General features: G+C 37.3%; 2 protein-coding genes across 4 annotated transcripts in view; both read right to left on the bottom strand.

Moving 5' to 3' along the window:
• LOC140936282 (uncharacterized) overlaps nucleotides 1-12,105 on the bottom strand; it is a 60,651-nt gene extending 48,546 nt beyond the window's left edge. For 2 of the 3 annotated variants that reach the window (XM_073385728.1, XM_073385726.1), the window contains exon 1: nucleotides 11,926-12,105. In XM_073385728.1, the coding sequence (XP_073241829.1) occupies nucleotides 11,926-12,102 (177 nt within the window). In that variant the 5' untranslated portion in view covers nucleotides 12,103-12,105. Of the gene's footprint in view, nucleotides 1-3,019; nucleotides 3,447-11,925 lie in introns of those variants that run through there. The other variant, XM_073385727.1, reaches the window with a different exon arrangement.
• The window catches only part of LOC140936280 (uncharacterized), a 217,528-nt gene extending 202,000 nt beyond the window's left edge, over nucleotides 1-15,528 (bottom strand). Inside the window, exon 1 of the mRNA XM_073385725.1 lies at nucleotides 14,598-15,528. Coding sequence (XP_073241826.1) covers nucleotides 14,598-14,768 — 171 coding nt within the window. The 5' untranslated portion in view covers nucleotides 14,769-15,528. The remainder of the gene's footprint in view (nucleotides 1-14,597) is intronic.
• Nucleotides 15,529-16,522: the final 994 nt, after the last annotated feature.

The raw sequence follows: 16,522 nt of genomic DNA on the forward strand, positions 1-16,522 counted from the left end.
AAACGACTTTCCAAGATCAAAAGGTTTTCGCATTCGAATTCACAATAAAATTCCTCCACGTTTTCATATTCCATCGTAGTCCGTAGCCCGCATTTTATACCTACTCCGTGTTTTATATCCACTCTGCGGTCGGCAATCCGCAGTCCGCAGCCGATGCTTTATACTGACCGCTTTTCATTGAACCGAAACTTTCCAAAAAATGGAAACAGCGGCAAATGGTACAAAAATTTCCTAAAAAAGTTTCCAGAAATTCCAGAAACTGTTGGATTTCTGAAACGCGAGCCATTCAACCGAAAACTCTGACTAGAAATCCCGGCATCAAAGTTAAATGGAAAGAAACCTTTCGAGAAAGAAGTTTCCGAAAATTTGGGTACACCTCGCTACTGTACCAACAACTTGTGACCTTTGTTTTGTACAAATAAATTTAGCTAATAGTTGTATTATAGTAGAAAAGAAGGAAATAAACAATAATTTTCTTTAAAAAAACTTTATTAAACCTTAGGGATTTGATTAGACAATTTTAGAACGATACGACTTTTCTAGTACTGTTTTAATTTTTAACAAACAATCATATGTGAATATGGTGTGTTTTAAAGAAAATCCCCAAGACAAACATGTACGTGGCTTAGACAACTCCAGATATAAGTGATTTCATTTTTAAAGGGTTTTCAGCTGGCTTTTAAGGGTGTTTTTTAAACCTCCTTTTTTATCAAGTTTTGTTACAAATATAATGCTTAAATTTTCATTTTATTTGTAATTAAAACAGGTTAACATACTATTAAAAACAGATTAAAACACCCTTAAAGCAGGTTAAAACACCATTAAAAACAAGGTAAAACACCTTTAAAAACAGATTAAAACATCATTAAAAACAGCCTAAAACACAACTGAAACCAAGGTTTGACAACATTTAAAGGCAGGTTAAAACACCTTTAAAATCAGGCTAAAACGCCTTTCAAAACAGGTTAAAACAATATTAAAAACAGGTTAAAACACCTTTTAAAACAGATTAAAACACCTTTAAGAACAGGTTAAAACACCATAAAACCCCATTGAAAATAGGTTTAGACAACATTTAAAGGCAGGTTAACACACCATTGAAAACTGGTTAAAACACCATTTGAGAGCAGGTTAACACACCATTCAAAACAGGTTAAAACACCATTTGAAAGCAGGTTAAAACACCTTTTAAAACAGATTAAAACACCTTTAAGAACAGGTTAAAACACCATAAAGCCCCATTGAAAACAGGTTTAGACAACATTTAAAGGCAGGTTAACACACCATTGAAAACACGTAAAAACACCATTTGAGAGCAGGTTAACACACCATTCAAACAGGTTAAAACACCATTTGAGAGCAGGTTAAAACACCATTAAAAACAGGTTAAAACACCTTTAAAAGCAAGCTAAAACACCATTAAAAACAGGTTAAAGATTTTAAATTCATTTGTCAATGAGTAGTACGCCGTGTCTACATTTGATTATAAATGCCGTTTTATTTTGATGCATTTACTTTAGTAATAGCAAGAGAACATCCATCATGTACGGCACCATTGCAACTTCCTTACCGTCCGCGAGGGTTCTTCTAAATGTCTCAACACCGGAATGAAAACAATTTACCATGCAGCGTCTTCCTATTTGTCTTTTTTGCTCTTTACCCGAATTGAGAGCAGAGCAGTTAAGTAAGAGAGCAAACAGGCACGGGCACACGACGCAGAAAATACGAACAACCTTCGCCTTGAACATGGCGTCCGTGCAATATCCAGACTGTGTAAAAAAATATACGGGTCATGATAAAGTTCCCTATTAAATTCCCAAATGAATCGTGATGAAAAACCGGAATAACCAAAGGTCAGCTGTGTATAGAGTGAAACGTGACTGGAAATAAAGAGAAGGTATCTAAGGAAACAGGAACCTCCTGTGCGTACTGTATTTGCGTTACATCTAAGAAGACATTATTTACGAAGAATCATGAAAGTCGGAACAGAGTTTTAAAGCCAAGCTAAAACAATGGGAAAACAAAACATACAAGTAATAATATTATTTCATGAATCTGAGCAGTCTCAAACGCGACCTACAAAACCTTTTGGGTGTTACATGTATTTTTGTCTCATTGTTCTTCATGCTGATTCATTTCCACGCAAACTGTTGGTCAAACGATCCGGCACAAAATAAAATGCTTATTTTACGGAGTTATAGTGCCATGTGAATAACTATCCTTGTCAGCGAGCAATGTAAAAGGAAAGACTTATGACAGTCTTTAGCGAGAATAAGATTTTACTCGAGGATGGTAAAGACAGATATTAATAAATTTCCATTATCATGTCAATAGATAAATCATCAATAATGCAAGTCTTTAAACCGCAAACAGTACATTATGCATCAATGTCCAATATCCGCCGCATGACGGATTTTATCACAAAGTTGTCAGTTTGTCAGACACACATCAACTCTTTTAATAGAAGGAAGCGATTTTAAAGTAAATACCCGAAGTAAGCAAATCGAGTTCTGAGTGCACCGGGTTTACAACCTTAAGGGCGTGTAAGTAAAAGATCTTATAAACCGCTTCACGGATTAGTTTTAAATACAATAATATACTTCCCAGTTAAATCACCAATGAACTTCATGCATTTGCCAAATCATAAGTGTATTAATTAAGGATGGATTCATTTGCAACATACACGTAAATATTTACCCGTTGGAATTTTTCATTGTTTTTAGGCTTAAAAACAATAAAAATGCCACAGCTATGCACGTATGTCGCAAGTGAATCCACCCTAACTTAGTTCAATTATTAATGCACAGAACTAATTAAAGACTCGGCCCCGCGATTAACAGAAGTGTCTCGAACCTTTTCACAGACTGCTGCTTGCAGTTACATGAAGTCCGGAGCTCTGATTTGCAATAAGCGAAATATAATATAAAAGCATTATAAACGCACAATTGAATAACGTCTGGAATGTGAACTTGCAGCTCATCCAAGTGAAAGAGAAATGATCTTGAATTGTATTCCTTACCTCGTAGCTCAGTTGTGTTCTTACAAGATCTTTGGTCAAATGAGCGCATGTCCTCGTGCAATTTATTCTCGCAGTTTGCTCTTCCTTAAGTTTGTCGATAGCGCAGCAGAGTTGCAATCCTGCACACAACCAACACGCAACACAGAGAATTCGGTAGATCACCAATGGAAACATACCTTGATTCCAACCTGAGCTTTGATTAGCTTTACTCAGTTGACTATCACTGACAAGCACGCTTAGCGATAGCGTGTGAGTTTTAAAAATAATCAAGTTTGAATGAGTCAGTCGAGAGGGCAATAATTAAGCTAAGACGTATGTGAGACAGGCACGGATTTATTGTAGGCGAACTGAACATTTAGCCTCCTACGCAAACATTCTGATCTTAACAAGGGCTTTGTCGCAAGCTCCTTGCCGATGACGAACGCGTGAGGAAACGCTAAGAACCTCTGCGTGGGAGGCTTCTTATGTTCCTCTAGTCTCATATTATCATGACTATATTTGGAATAACCTGAAACGATTTCCAAGATCATGAGGTCTCCGAATTCGAAATCACATTACAATTCCTCCACGTCTTTATTTTGTATTTGTTGATTAATTTTTTCAGTTGTTTAGTTGTTCCCAGTTAAATTGCATTTGGTGGCTTCGTATTAGTATAAGTTATAGCATGATTTATAGTTATATTTGGCATAAATACCACGAGTGATATTTCGAAATCGTTATACGTAATTTAACGAGTCGTTGAGCGGGTGAAATGTGAGGCAATTTTATCAGCTTTCCTTTTTTAACAGACTACTTTACACCATTGTAAATTACGTTTACGATCATCTTATGAGGTGAAAATCTATTGCCACTGCAATCATCTCTCTCATAAGTAACACCTCGATCTATAAGACGAACACGTCACTAAAAAGGGTACCTAGAGTCGGTCCCTGATCTGTTTCAAGAACTATAATCAATTGTCTCTAAGACTGACACCTTTGAAACCGACACTATGTGTGGTAAAAATTCCATGTACCAACTACATTTGCTCGTTTTTTAACGTTAGGCACATTGTCACGATCGATCATAAATAACCGCCTCAAGAAATATAGTCCTCAAGCGCGATTGGCTTGCGTGATCTGATTGATTTTAAAACATCCCCGATGCCTTCACGAGATACATTTCCTACAAACTTAGCAGAAGTTGATTATTCACCTTCGTTTGGCCTTACAAGTTTGGAGAAGTGCGCTTGGAGCAATGTTTCAGTCGGCAATATCAATTTATTGCCCTTTGATGGCCCGGGAGGGGAGGGGGGGCAATCAAGAAAGTTTTATACGGGGAGGCTCCTCCCCGAGGTCCAACCACTTACACTTTTATGTATTTTCTGTGACGAAAAAGGTCCCCCTTTTCTTTATAACTTCTGTTGAGAGCTGTTACACCTTTCATAAGCCTAGTTTACAACTTAGCACACCTTTTAGCTATAATTTGCAAATGCACTGTCTTTAAAATATGAATAAATCGTAAAGCCAGAACGTTTACTCGACTATTTCACGGTCATAAGATGAGTCTGTTAGTCCTTTTGGGCCTTTGTAAAGACCGAAATGATAGAGCCTAAAGCCTAGAAAAAGTACCCCTTTTGGGCGCAGCCACCCCGTATAGTCCATTATAGGAAGTCCCCCCCCCCCCCCCCTCCCCCTTCCTGGTTTAGACAGTCGTCGATCCAGTTCTGAACTTCCTTAGCGATTTGTTGGTACGTGAATCACAGCATTCTATATCCAAACAAAACTAACAACCGTGACTACAACTGATAACACACGTCTTGTGGATTACAGAAATCAGGATTCATTTAGACAAACCGGCGACGATCTGAAAACATACTGATTTTTTATCTCCTCAGGAGGCAGCTGCGTAACTGGTTTATGTACGCAATCCCATTATTAAAGGGCAGATGTTATCCAATGTATTACTATCACACCGTCAAAACTTTATTTAGTAAAATCATATAAGGAGATTGTCGGACAGCAGCGTTCGAGCGATTTTGAAGGAAGTGGATAATCATTACTCAAGACTGGACTTAAAGATAATGAAAAAAAAAAAAGTGTTGGCAAAAACAGAGCTAAGTCCTGGTCACCGCCGAGCCACGACCTGCTAACGTTATGAAAAATCAGATTTACAAGAAATCACGCTAGAAGTAGAGCATAAATTGAAAGAACACTCAACTGCAGTTTACCTCCTACAATGTTATGAAACTAATTTCTACCAGATTGTACGGATCGAGTTTAGCCGTAGCTTAAAACTTATTATAATATTTTTGTTTTGTTTTGTTTTGTTTTTCTCTCAAACTCGGTTTAGCGTAGCTTAAGAGTCTCATAGGAATGTGTTAATCATTTTTAGCCATAAAATTATGGTCGTTATCAGGTGGTCATGTATCGAAGAAAGCATCTAGAACTGAAAGTTTTTTTGAAGAGCAGAGATAATGTGTTCGCATTGACGAGGCACGCCATCCCATACCCATAAACCCCAGTTGGGTTTCCCATTATACTACAGCTGAATCTCAGTTGCTTCAAATGTGACCGACTAAACCTGGCATTGTTTTCTTGCCTAAAAGGGGGTCTTCAAAAAACCCGCAGCTCCGCTCAAAAATGTTGAAAGTGGCCCTGTGTTGTACTAGGTAAACAAGCGCTGTTGGGTTTTCTTGAGTTGACAATCAGAAAACAGTTTTTGAAAGCTTGTTGTTTGTGGTCGACACAAACATTTATCTTGGTTTCGGCGCAGAAATTTCAGTTGTGTATTTTGTGATGTGTTCAATTCGAAAATATCAGAAAGCCCAACCCTAAACCTTTGGCCTTAAAAAAAAAAAAGTTTTGCTTGTTCACACCAACTTTTCGAGCCAGTTAAACTGCGGTCATAACATCTAACGCAACCATAATTAAAGAGTGATTTTGACAGTATCTAACAATTATGTCAACAAGAATACTACGAGTTAACAAAGTAATAAAATGCATATTAAAGTGCAACACTGCTTAGCAGTCTAATATCTATTTCACCGGTTCAGTAAAGTCATTCTATTGTCGAATTGATACAAAAGTGTTTAATATCCGCCCGGTGACGCATTTTATAAACATTTTGACAGTTTGTCAGCAATAAATAAAAGGTTGAGCTTTAATTAAAGTGTACGGTAATCGAATTCGAAATGGGACAAAAAGACACTAGCAGAATTTTTTGGCGTATTCATCTCTTTTCACACTGTAGAGACTAACTTACAATTTTTTATACCTGAATTTAGAAGTCTATTGTGTGCACTGGCTACCATAATTATTAAAATAAACCTCGTTTGCTTGATTAAACGTCTTTACATAACAGTCACGCAGAATTCATTTAATATATTCACCTTTACTTCAGTCAACGAAAATGCCAGCCTAGAAGTCCTTTAATCAAACTTTCGCAGATTGAAGTTGAAATGCGTTCGAGAGTCGATTGCAGTAAAACCGCTAGCTTCGATAACTGTCTTTTAACGTTCGAGATGGAATGTGAACTCTCGGCATGCAAAATTGGCCATTGTTTATCCTTCACCTGGTTGTAAAAATCTATGCTAGAAACATATATCTTCAAGTGTAAGAAAACCTGGATTCTCCAGTATGATCTCTTACCTCAGAGCTCAGTTGTGTTGTGTAAACATCTTTGGTCAAATGAGAGCAGTTTCTCATGCAAAATACTCTCCCTCTTTGCTCGTCGACCACTTCGTCGGTGGCGAAACAGAGTTGGAAATTTGCATACAACAAGCACGCTACACAGAGAATTCGGTAGATTGCCGATAGCAACATCTCGTGATTTCGAACCTAAGCTGTACTCAGTGATTTAGCACGGTTTTTCCAGTGCGTGGTAACTTCAGTAAATTTAAGTGCTGGCTAAAGGAGTTAACCATCAATTAAAAGCTTGTGACCTGGGGTCACCTCGTATTCCGTTCGCTGAAAAGGTTCAAAACGAGACAGGACGCGACATTTGAGATGCATTGAATGTTAGGCTCGATTACCAGCCGCTGTTCGGGGAGGACCAAAGACCGGACCCGGAGGACGGCGGAAATCGAGCCTAATTGAATGTAATGTAATGCATATGTTGATATTTTATATTTTTCATCAACTGATAATAAAAATAAAAGTACTGTTACTATATATTATTATACGCGCTACGTGCAATAAAGTAACTTGAGGTAGTGACCTTTACCTTTCCCGAGCGGAAATAGGAAGTACATCGGGCTGTTAACGTCACGCTTACGCCATTTGCAATCAGGATACGAAAGAAGCTGACTAAACGAGACTCAGTACTTGTAATTATTACTCTGTTCAAAGCAACGGTTAAAATAGTCACACATGTTCAAGATATGAAAAACATAAGGGTTTCCACTATTTTGACATAGTGACAGGAATGCGTAATCGAAGGAAATCTGAAAACAGAAAGTGGATGATTTAGGTGTAGAGAAATCCGCGGAATGTAAATATAACTGTAAATATTGCAGGCCAAAATATGAAAGAAGTCGATCACACAAAATTCTTAGGGGTATGCATAGATGAAAACTGTGTTGCAAATTTCATATCAATTATGTTTCAATGAAAGTATCAAAAATAGCAGGAATAGCTAATTAAAAGGAAGACATTATTTAGAGCTTAAAAATTTAAAAGGACTTATGCAATACCATGGTTAATCCATAACTGACCTATTGTAACATTCACTGGGCAAGCACATATCCAACTACTAGACTAAGATTTATTTAAAAAGCACAAAAGAAAATGGTAAGACTCATGACTTTTTCAAGTTTTCGAGAAACTTCTTAGCCTTTGTTCAAGTTATTAAAAATAATGAACGTATATGAAACAAATCTATACCTAACTGCAAACTTCATGTACTTACATTATTGTGGCAAACGTCCTGAAACTTTTGATAACTACTTCGTAAAAAAAATGATAGTATACACTCCTATAATACTAGGTGTCAAAAGAACAAATTATGGAAAATTTTCTCTTCAGTATAGAGGAGCAATAATATGCAACAGTTTACCAAATGATTTGAAGGAATTAAATTCAAAGCATTACATGCACATGAACAATCAGCGAAAAATACTCTTTGATACCTTTTAATTAACATGTAAAGTGATACTTGTTATGCCACCTTTTTAATTTTCAACTATGTAAAGAAATCATTGGGGGCCTTAAAAAAGCTCGTAAGAGCTTGCTGAGTTTCTTTTTGCCTTAACTATATATATGCGTGTATTATATATATTTTGTAATTACAAGATTATGTGCGATGTATAAAGGTTGGCACAGTAAATAAATAAATAAATATTAAACTAGGAAGTCGATGATTTAGTTATAGAGAAATCTGCGCAATGTAGAGAGAGAAAAGACAAGAAAGAGAAAAGAAAGATCCAACTCAGCTTTGACGAGGACTCTGTGAGAGAACTTAATCATTAGTTTGCACCAGCCCCACTCTCCTTTCTTGTAAAAAATGAACGGTCCCAAAGAAGGGTGAAAGCTTTGCGACTAACATGTCATGGATCCGGGCTAATGTGTCGTTCAACTTTGCTTTACAATTAAGAGGCTCGCGACTGTCTAAAATAGTCTCTTTAGAACCTCGGACACGGATTTAGATGTTGAAAAGGGACTAAAAAATAATCGACAAGACATTGAAAACGCTATCTTATTCTGTTTTTAATTTGAATACATTTTTTTTCAAATGAAATGAATTTTTTCATCTACATTATAAGTAAGTGTTTTTCAAACGCAAAGAATTGTAAATAGTGCTTTGACTGAATTTTGACTGGGTTTTTCTGTACCGTCAATCATCTTAGCGGACCTCTTGGGAAATTTTGTTTACCCGCACGAGTTCAAAATTAAAGCTCACGGTTTGTGGTTCGCGATTGGTGGATTTCCATCCGTTTTGTTTGTTTCGCGTTTCAAGGTTCGTTGCTTTGTGATCGTCCTATTTCGGGCAATAATGGACTAGTTAAGTTTGCTTCGCAGATTTTTCTGATCTTTCTTATTCTTGTCACTTGCAAGAATAAAGCAACGTCTGCCTCCTTCATTCGACAAAAAATCCACTCACCATCGCGATTTCCTTTGCTATTCTTGGCAGTCTAGAGTCATTCTCAGCCAAGCTGGGCGAGCACGTAACATTGTGATTTCCATTAACCCCACCTTCACTAAAATGATTGACTGAACAGAAAAACCCAAAATTCCTTCGAAGTTTGTAATATGAGCAGCGCGATACAACGAATTTCGCTGTAAACTGTATAGGTAAGATTTTTGGTGTTAATTTGGGAGAAAATTATCATTTAAAGACACGTTTTGCGTCGGCCATTTAAACAATTTGGTTAATTGCGGGTTTCTACTCTGTGTTCTCTGAACCCCGTTTTCATGCCCATAAAATTCATCATGATGGCCAACACTATTCACATCTATAGATTTTTTACGATGGAGGTAATAAAGCAGGATGAAGATAAAGTAAATGATAACAGTGGTCATTATATCTGGTCAGCGTGTCATCTTTCACAATATTGACGATTGATTGCATTCTGTATTCGTTTCGTGACTGAAGCACTATAACGGAAGTTCTAAGATTTCAAATTCATTTGAGAAGTACGGTGGCTGGATTTGATTATGAATGTCGTTGTATTTTAATGCATTTATTCTAGTAATAGTAAGAGAACACCCATCCTGTACGGTATCTACAGATCAGATTTGCAACTGCAAGCAGGTGACGTTTGTCCATCGGTTTCTATTCCTTATCTTGGCTCCGAGGGTTCCTCTAAGTTTCTCAACACCAGAATGAAAACAATTTTCCATGCAGTGTCGTCTTATTTGTCTTTCTTGGTCCTTGCCCAAATAGTAAGCAGAGCAATTAAGCAAGAGAGTAAAAAGACAAGGGCACACGACGCAGAAAATGCGAACAACCTTTTCCTTGAGCATGGCGTCCGCGCAATATCCTGTCTGTGTCCTTTCCTAAAAAATCGTCATGAAAAACCGGAGACGATTACCCGGGATATTGTTCAGTGTCTCCAGAGGTCAACTGTGTGACGTATTTTTTCAAGCTATTTTACTTAATCTCATTGTTAAGGGCCCGACTTGATCTACTTCCAGTGTGTATAAAAATTGGTTTAGAGAAATTTCTAGCTAATTAAGCCGATACTCAGTAACCAAGGCTCGAGTGAAATGTAACTGGAAAAAAGAGGTGTTGGAGAAGACAGGAACATTCTGTGTGCACTGTATTTCCGTTACAACTAAAAGAGCAACAAAACTGTTTTGAATAGACTATTTACGAAAACTCATGGAAAGTCGGAGCTTTTACTGAAAGCAAACTAAAAGAAAGAAAAATAACATGCAGGCAATAATATTATTTCATGAATTTGCGTAAGGAATGTTATGGTCGCATAGAGTTTAATACAAACCAAAATTGTTCGAAAAAGTAAAAAACAAAAGTAGAACGACTACAGTTGTAGTCGTATAAACGTGGAGCCGTTATCAACGAAGTATTAAAAACGGAAAGACTTTTGGATTTAGAGAGAATTTGGCTGGGTGGTCGTTGGCCATTGGCCATTGGGTCATTGCGTTCTTTCTTGAAATTTCGTCAACAACAAAGTTAGTTTTCCGGTTATGTTGTCAGTTTCGATGAAATGTTTAAGGATTTATTTCTTTGTATCACCATCCTTTACGTTAACGTTTATTGTACGTTATTGGGTGCTATTTTTGCCTTATTAGCTGTGGTCACAATACAGACTTAGGTAAAACCAATTTAACGTAATTTATCTAGGACAAATTTATCAAAATCTCGGCGCGGTAAATTCACCTCGGGTTTTGTTTTACCTAGGTAAAAAATTCTGGGAAGGTCACATTACTGATATCGGCTCCAGACGTTTTTATTTCTATCTCGCTGTTATTTGTTACGTTAATTCAACGTGCAAGATGAAGACGGTTGAAGACGTAGACGACATTTCTTTCACAGCGTGGGCTTTGTCCGGTCCTGTCATCAAGAAATTCAAGGTATGAGCGTCTATTGGCTGGCAGCCTCGGTATTTCATTTTTCTCTAGCTATCGCTATGGGGTAGCTGTCAAGGGAAACTCTATTGTTCTCGAGACATATCCAAGCGAAAGACGATAAAATTTTCTCGAGGTAAGTTACTTAGGGAAAAATCGGACACACTTAAAAAATCAAGTTTCCCTAGGTAAACTGTCAGTAAGTCAAAAGATCCGGCACGAGATAAAATGCTTATTTTACTGAGTAAATAGTTTTCCTTGTGAATAACTATCTTCTACAGCGAGCAGGTTAAATGGAAAGACGTAGTTTCTGGCATTTTATGACAGTTTTCATCGCAAATAAGATTTTTTATTCGAGGATGGCAGAGGTAGAATAAAACTATTTCATCGTTATCATATGAATAGATAAATCATCAACCGCAAACAGTACATTATGCACGACCAATATCCGCCGGATGACGGATTTTATCACAAAGTTGTCAGTTTGTTAGAAACACATCAACTCTTTTAATTCAAAAGCACTGATATCCGAAAAAAGCAAACCCGAGTTAGGAGTGCAACCAGTTTACAACCGTAAATAAGAGATTTTATAAACCGATCGACAGATTACTATAGTTTTGAATACAATACTACATCCCAGCTGAATTCATATTTGCCCACTAGCTTCGTTCAATCATTGATCTAATAATTAAAGACTCATCCCAGCGATTTTAGCAGACGTGTCTACAGTAGTTTCACTGACTGCCTTCAGTGAACGCGTGCGTGAGTCGCTGGTAGTTCGGAACTTAGTCTCGATCAGAGCAATATAATATAACAGCAATATAAACGTGTAATGGGATGTGAACTTGCAGCTTCTCCAATTCAAGTGAAAGAAAAATGACCTCAAATCGCATTTCTTACCTCGTAGACCGGTTGTGTTCCAACAAGATTTTTTGCCAAATGAGCGCATGTTTTACTGCATTTTATCACCCTTTCAGTTTGTTCTTCCTTAAGTTTGTCTTTAGCGCGGCAGCGTTGCAATTCTGCATACAACCAACACGCAACACAGAGAATTCGGAGGATCATCGATGGTAACATACCGTGATTTCAAACCTAGGCTGCACTCAGATGCCTATCACTTATCAGCGTACGCTTAGCGGTACAGTGTGAGGTTTGAAAATAATTAAGTATGATTAAGTCATTTAACAAGTTTTGGAGATGTATTGTGTTACTACGACAACAGAGGGAAGTTTTCTTATTTCAGTGTCACGTGGCCTAACCACAAGGATCGTGTTGTGGAAGGGCTTATTCACAGCTAGAAAAATGTCAGCAGAAAGTTAATTCTCAATTACCAGTTTTCACTGAGGCTCCCTAAATCAATTGCGCCCTTTTAGAGCAAAGTATCCATTTGGAACGGGTTTCAAAATAAGACACGGGTTTACTGAAGAAATCTTTTATGTTGATGTTTTAATCTAAGTTATGGTAATGAAATAATTTCTTAGAGGCCAAGTCTAAAAACCAGTATGGATTTTAGAGGCCATGTCTGAAATGGGTCTGAAATAGGGTCAGGATTTGGGGAACCGGGCAGCACACCCCTACCAAGAATTTCCAAGAGTACCCTTCCCCTTAACCCCCGCCTTTTACGTTACGTGATGAGGCTCTAAGAACGTCTAAATGTCCCCTTTAGTCCTATATAAATTATCATCATCATAAATTATTAGAATGACCTGAAACGATTTCCAAGATCAAAAGGTTTCCGCATTCGAATTCACATTAAAATTCCTCCACGTATTTATATTCCATCGTAGTCCGTAGCCCGCATTTTATACCTACTCCGTGTTTTATATCCAGTCTACGGTCCGAAATCCCCAGTCCGCAGTCGATGTTTTATAGTGACCGCTTTTCATTCAACCAAAACTTTCCAAAAATTGGAAACAGCGGCAAATGGTACAGAAAATTCCCATAAAAGTTTCCAGAAATTCCGGAAACTGTTGGATTTCCGAAATGCGAGCCATTCAACTGCACCTTACATCCTACAATGTTATGAAACTAATTTCTACCAGATTGTACAGATCGCCGGTGTTTGCCCGCAGCTTAAAGCTTATTGAAATATATATAGAGAGAGAGCGGTTTTCACTTGACTGTCGAATTGGGATTGGTTTTGGTTTTGGTTTTGGTTTTGGTTTTGGTTTTACTACGTCCTTTGGTTGGCTAGTGTATTTACTTTGGTTTTGGTTTTACGACAGTCAAGTGAAAACCGCTCTCTCTATTTTTTTTTTTTTTTTGTCAAACTCGGTTTAGCGTAGCTTAAGAGTCTAATAGGAATGTGTTAATCATTTTTAGCCATAAAATTACGGTCGTTATGAGGTGGTCATGTATCGAAGAAAGCATCAAGAACTCAAAGTTTTTTTGAAGAGCAGAGATAATGTGTTGTATTGACGAGGCACGCCATCCTGGCATACACATAAACCCCAGTTAGGTTTCCCATCATACTACAGCTGAATCTCGGTTGCTTCAAATGTGACCGACTAAGCCTGGTATTGCTTGCTTGCTTAAAAGGGGGACTTCAAAAAACCCGCAGCTCAGCTCAAAAATGTTGAAAGTGGCCCTGTGTTGTACTAGGTAAACAAGTGCAGTTGGGTCTTATCGAGTTGACAATCAGAAAACAGTTTTTGAAAGCTTGTTGTTTGTGGTCGACACAAACATTTATCTCGGTTTTGGCGCAGAAATTTCAGTTGTGTATTTTGTGATGTGTTAAATTCGAAAATATCAGAAAGCCCAACCCTAAACCTTTGGCCTTAAAAAAAAGGTTTGCTTGTTGACGCTAACTTTTCGAACCAATTAAACTGCGGTCAAAACATCCAACACGCCCATAATTAAAGAGTGATTTTGACAGTATACAAGTTAACAAAGTAATAAAATGCATATTTAAGTGCAACACTGCTTAGCAGTCTAATATATTTATATCACGGGTTCAGTAAAGTTATTCTATTGTCGAATCGATACACAAGTGTTTAATAGCCGCCCGGTGACGCATTTTATAAACATTTTGACAGTTTGTCAGCAATAAATAAAAGGTTGAGACTCTAATTAAAGTGTAAGGCAATCGAGTTCGAAATGGGACAAAACGACACTAGCAGAATTTTTTTGTGTATTCGATCATCTCTTTTCACACTGTAGAGACTAACTTACAATTTTTTATTCCTGAATTTAGAAGTCTATTGTGTGCACTGGCTACCATAATTATTAGAATAAACCTTGTTTGCTTGATTAAATGTCTTTACACAACAGTTAAGCAGAATGTATTTAATATATCCAGCTCGGGATCCAGCTTTACTTCAGTAAACGAAAATGCCGGCCTAGAAGTCCTTTAATCAAACTTTCGCAGATTGAAGTTGAAATGCGTTCGAGAGTCGATTGCAGTAAACCACTAGTTTCAAACTGTCTTTTAATTAACGTACGAGATGGAATGTGAACTCTCGGCATGCAAAGATGGCCATTATTTATCCTTCATCTGGTTGTAATAATCTATGCTAGAAACATATATATCTTCAAGTGAAAGAAAACCTCGATTCTACAGTATGATTTCTTACCTCAGAGCTCAGTTGTGTTGTGTTGTCTTTAGTCAAATGAGAGCAGTTTTCCATGCAAATCATTTTCGCTGTTTGCCCGTCGACTACTTCGTCGGTGGCGCAACAGAGTTGGAAATTTGCATACAACAAGCACGCTACACAGAGAATTCGGTAGATTGCCGATAGCAACATCTCGTGATTTCGAACTTAAGCCGTACTCAGTGATTTAGTACGGTTTACCAGTGGTAACTTCAGTAAATTTTAGTGCTGGCTAAAGGAGTTAACCATCAATTAAAAAGCTTGTGCCCTGGGGTCACCTCGGATTCAATTGGCGGAAAAGGTTCAAAACGAGACAGCACGCGACATTTGAGATGCATTGAATGTAGGTTCGATTGCCACCCGGGAGACGGCGGAAATCGAGCCTTATTGAATGTTGGCTTTCATGCAAAAAATGAAAGCTCTTGGTTTAGTGTCATGTGGACCTCCTATTATTCACGCTCTTACCTGCTGTTTACTCGTCGACTACTTCGTCGGTAGCGCAGCATAGTTGGAAATTTGCGTACACCCAGCAAGCCACACACGCTGAGAATTCGGTAGAAACAAATTTATTCCAAGTATTTAGATGATTTAAATTCGATTCTGTTCAGATGAATTAAGTTTAGCTGCCAAATTTTACTTGTAATGTAATGCATATATTGATATTTTATATTTTTCATCAATTGATAATAACAATATAAATATTATTACTATTTTTAAAACGCACAAAGGCTAGTCACGGTTCGCCACCTAGCCTTTGTGATTTTAGCTCCAGATCCGACATCAGAGATGACGTTTGTCTAACAGATTCCACACAAACCTGGCCTGCATTAAGAAACATCATGGACGTATTTTTGTCCAAAAAACCTTATAAATGTCGAGCTACAGTCGGATCCTTGTACGCGTGGGGGAAGATTCAACCATGCGCTACGTGTATTAAAGGAACTTGAGGTGGTGACCTTTACCTCAACTGCCTTCCCGAGCGGAAATAGGAAGTACATCGGGTTGTTGACGTCACGCTTACGCCATTTGCAATCAGGATACGAAAGAAGCTGACTAAACGAGTTACTCAGTACTTGTAATTATTACTCTGTTCAAAGCAACGGTTAAAATAGTCACACATGTTCAAGATATGAAAAACATAATGGTTTGCACTATATTGACTTAGTGATAGGATGCGTAATCGAAGGAAATCTGAAAACAGGAAGTGGATAGTTGTAGAGAAATCTGCGGAATGTAAATGTAACTGTAAATATTGCAGGCCAAAATATAAAACAAGTCGATCACACACAATTCTTAGGGGTATACATAGATGAAAAATTGTGTTGGAAATTTCATATCAATTATTTTTCAATGAAAGTATCAAAAATAGCAAGAATAACTTGAGCTAAAGCAAAACATTATTTAGAGCTAAAAAAATTAAAGGAATTATGCAATACCATGGTTTATCCATACCTGACCTGTTGTAACATTAACTGGGCAAGCAAATATCCAACTAGACTACGATCGATTTATACAGCACAAAAGGAAATGGTAAGACTCATGACTTTTTCAAGTTTTCGAGAAACTTTTCAGCCTTTTTTTAAGTTATTAAAAATAATGAATATACTATGAAACAAATCTGTAACTGTACCTAATAGCAAACTTCATGTACTTACATTATTATGGCAAACGTCCTGAAACGTTCGATAACTACTTCGTAAAAAATGATAGTATACACTCCTCATAATACTAGGTCAGCTTCAAAAATACACATTGATTTTAAAAGAACACATTATGGAAAATTTTTCTATTCGGTATTGAGGAGGAATAATATGGAAAAGTTTACCAAATGATTTGAAGGAATTGAAATCAAGGAAGGCAATTAAGAAAGCATTACATACACATGCACAATCAGCGAAAAATACTCT

Source organism: Porites lutea, chromosome 5 (assembly GCF_958299795.1).
Source record: "Porites lutea chromosome 5, jaPorLute2.1, whole genome shotgun sequence".
NCBI classification, from domain to species: domain Eukaryota; kingdom Metazoa; phylum Cnidaria; class Anthozoa; order Scleractinia; family Poritidae; genus Porites; species Porites lutea.